Raw genomic sequence first — 1,979 nt, forward strand, 5'->3', positions numbered from 1 at the left:
TTTGACTTACCATGAGGAAAATCTAATTCTAATAGCAAAAACTATCCATACATAAAAGAGATCAATCAAGAAAATAGGGAGTTCTGTCATTCCTGGTTAGGCAAATGCTGGACAATTATTCAATGGAGATATTATGGAGTAATTTAAGCCTCACTTTTTACTCTATTGATAGTCTATGCTTGTATGAAAGTTGAGGTGATTATATAAAACTGATTTTCTGAAGATTTCAGGAGAGAACATAATGAACTATTTAATATGACCTTTTCACAAGCTGAAATACTCTGGGCCAGAATGATCTCAGTATTAAAGACTCTTTCGTATATTTTTATTGTTTTAATCAGTCTATTCCAAGATTCATATGACCAGGACTTGCAAACTTGAAATGCCTTTGATGTTAGAATTATGCATGCACTTTGTATTATTCAGGATAATCTGATTTAAACCTCTTTGATTCAATTGTGATTGTGTTTAAAACATGTCCATGGCAGCTTAATTAACTACAAACTTCTCAAAATAGAACGTGGTACCTTTCATAATCAGGAAATAGCCTAACCTTTCATCCTTTTATTTCTTGCCTATGTTTTAGGTTAAGTGAAGTATTCAGTTTTTACAACATGTCCTTCACTTTTATGCTTCTTCCTGAAATGGCTAATTCATAACTGCCTACTAAAATCCTGCTCCTCTTTTAAGGAACTACCACAGTGCTATAAGTCAGACCCAGAGGTCACCTCCGCTGAGAGAAGAACTTTCTTCCAGCTAGTTTCCTGACAGCCCCTTTAACGTCCTTGTTTCTCAGGCTATAAATTATGGGGTTCAACATTGGAGTCACCATGGTATAGAAGACAGAAATCATCTTATCCTGCACCTTTGTGGTCTTGGAATTTGGCCGCATGTAGGTGAATATTCCTGACCCATAGAAGAGGACAACAACAATAAGATGGGAGCCGCAGGTGGAAAAAGCCTTGAGCCTCCCCTCCCCAGACCGCATCTGGATGACAGTGGAGATGATATGCCAGTAAGAGGCAAGGATGAGGGAGACAGGAGCCAGGAGGATTATCACCCCCATTGCAAAGATGGCCATCTCTGTGCTGTAAGTGTCTGCTGAAGCCAGCTTCAGAAGGGCAGGGAGTTCACAAAAGTAGTGATTGATTATGTTCCGTCCCTGATAGGGAAGATGGAAAGTAAAGGTAGTATCTACCAGAGACACTAGTGTTCCACTGGCCCAGGACCCTATGGCCAACTTGAGACACACCTGTTGGGTCATGATGGTGGAGTAGTGAAGGGGCTTGCAGACAGCCACATACCGGTCATAGGACATCACTGCCAGCAGAGCACACTCTGTACACCCAACCAGAAGGAAGACAATAACCTGTGTCATGCATGCAAAAAAAGAAATGTTTTTCCTCTTTACCAAAAAGTGAACCAACACTTGAGGAACGATGCTAGTAGAGAAACAGAGATCGGCAAAAGAGAGGTTTCTAAGAAAAAAGTACATAGGACTGTGAAGTCTAGCATCCATGAAGATGAGAATGATGATGAGCAGGTTTCCAAGCACAGTCAGCAGATAAATGAGGAGAAAAAGAATAAATAGCAGGATCTGGGTCTGCAGGTCTTGTGAAAGGCCCAGGAAGATAAACTCAGCCACAGAGGTTTGGTTTTCTTCTCCCATTGAGATTTATGCCTGTTTACCTGTTTGGCCCAAGCAAAAAGAACACATTTTTGTTGAGTTTATGACATTAAGTCCTGTAGAAGAGGCTCATGTTAGAATTGCAACTTAATTGGATATTTCTAGCTCTCTGGTATCCAACTCATTCTAACTGACAATGAATGAATATTTTTATTCTTCTTACTTGATTGTAATTTAAATCAACTTTATTTTTTTCCAAATCCCCTCTCCTCAGTACCACTTTGTTATAGATAGGGTATAATATTGTTAAAGATTTTTTGGCTAATTCTCATGTAAGGATGTTAGAGTTCAT

The 1,979-nt window shown here is 39.3% G+C and overlaps 1 protein-coding gene across 1 annotated transcript; it reads right to left on the reverse strand.

Moving 5' to 3' along the window:
- Positions 1-724: 724 nt before the first annotated feature.
- Positions 725-1,669, reverse strand: LOC105818368 (olfactory receptor 2D3). Its single transcript, XM_012654327.1, has one exon. It carries the CDS (start codon positions 1,667-1,669, stop codon positions 725-727), a length of 945 nt encoding a protein of 314 aa, XP_012509781.1.
- Between the last annotated feature and the right edge of the window lie 310 nt (positions 1,670-1,979).

This window comes from Propithecus coquereli, unplaced genomic scaffold, assembly GCF_000956105.1.
Source record: "Propithecus coquereli isolate 6110/MARCELLA unplaced genomic scaffold, Pcoq_1.0 Scaffold44, whole genome shotgun sequence".
Classification (NCBI taxonomy): domain Eukaryota; kingdom Metazoa; phylum Chordata; class Mammalia; order Primates; family Indriidae; genus Propithecus; species Propithecus coquereli.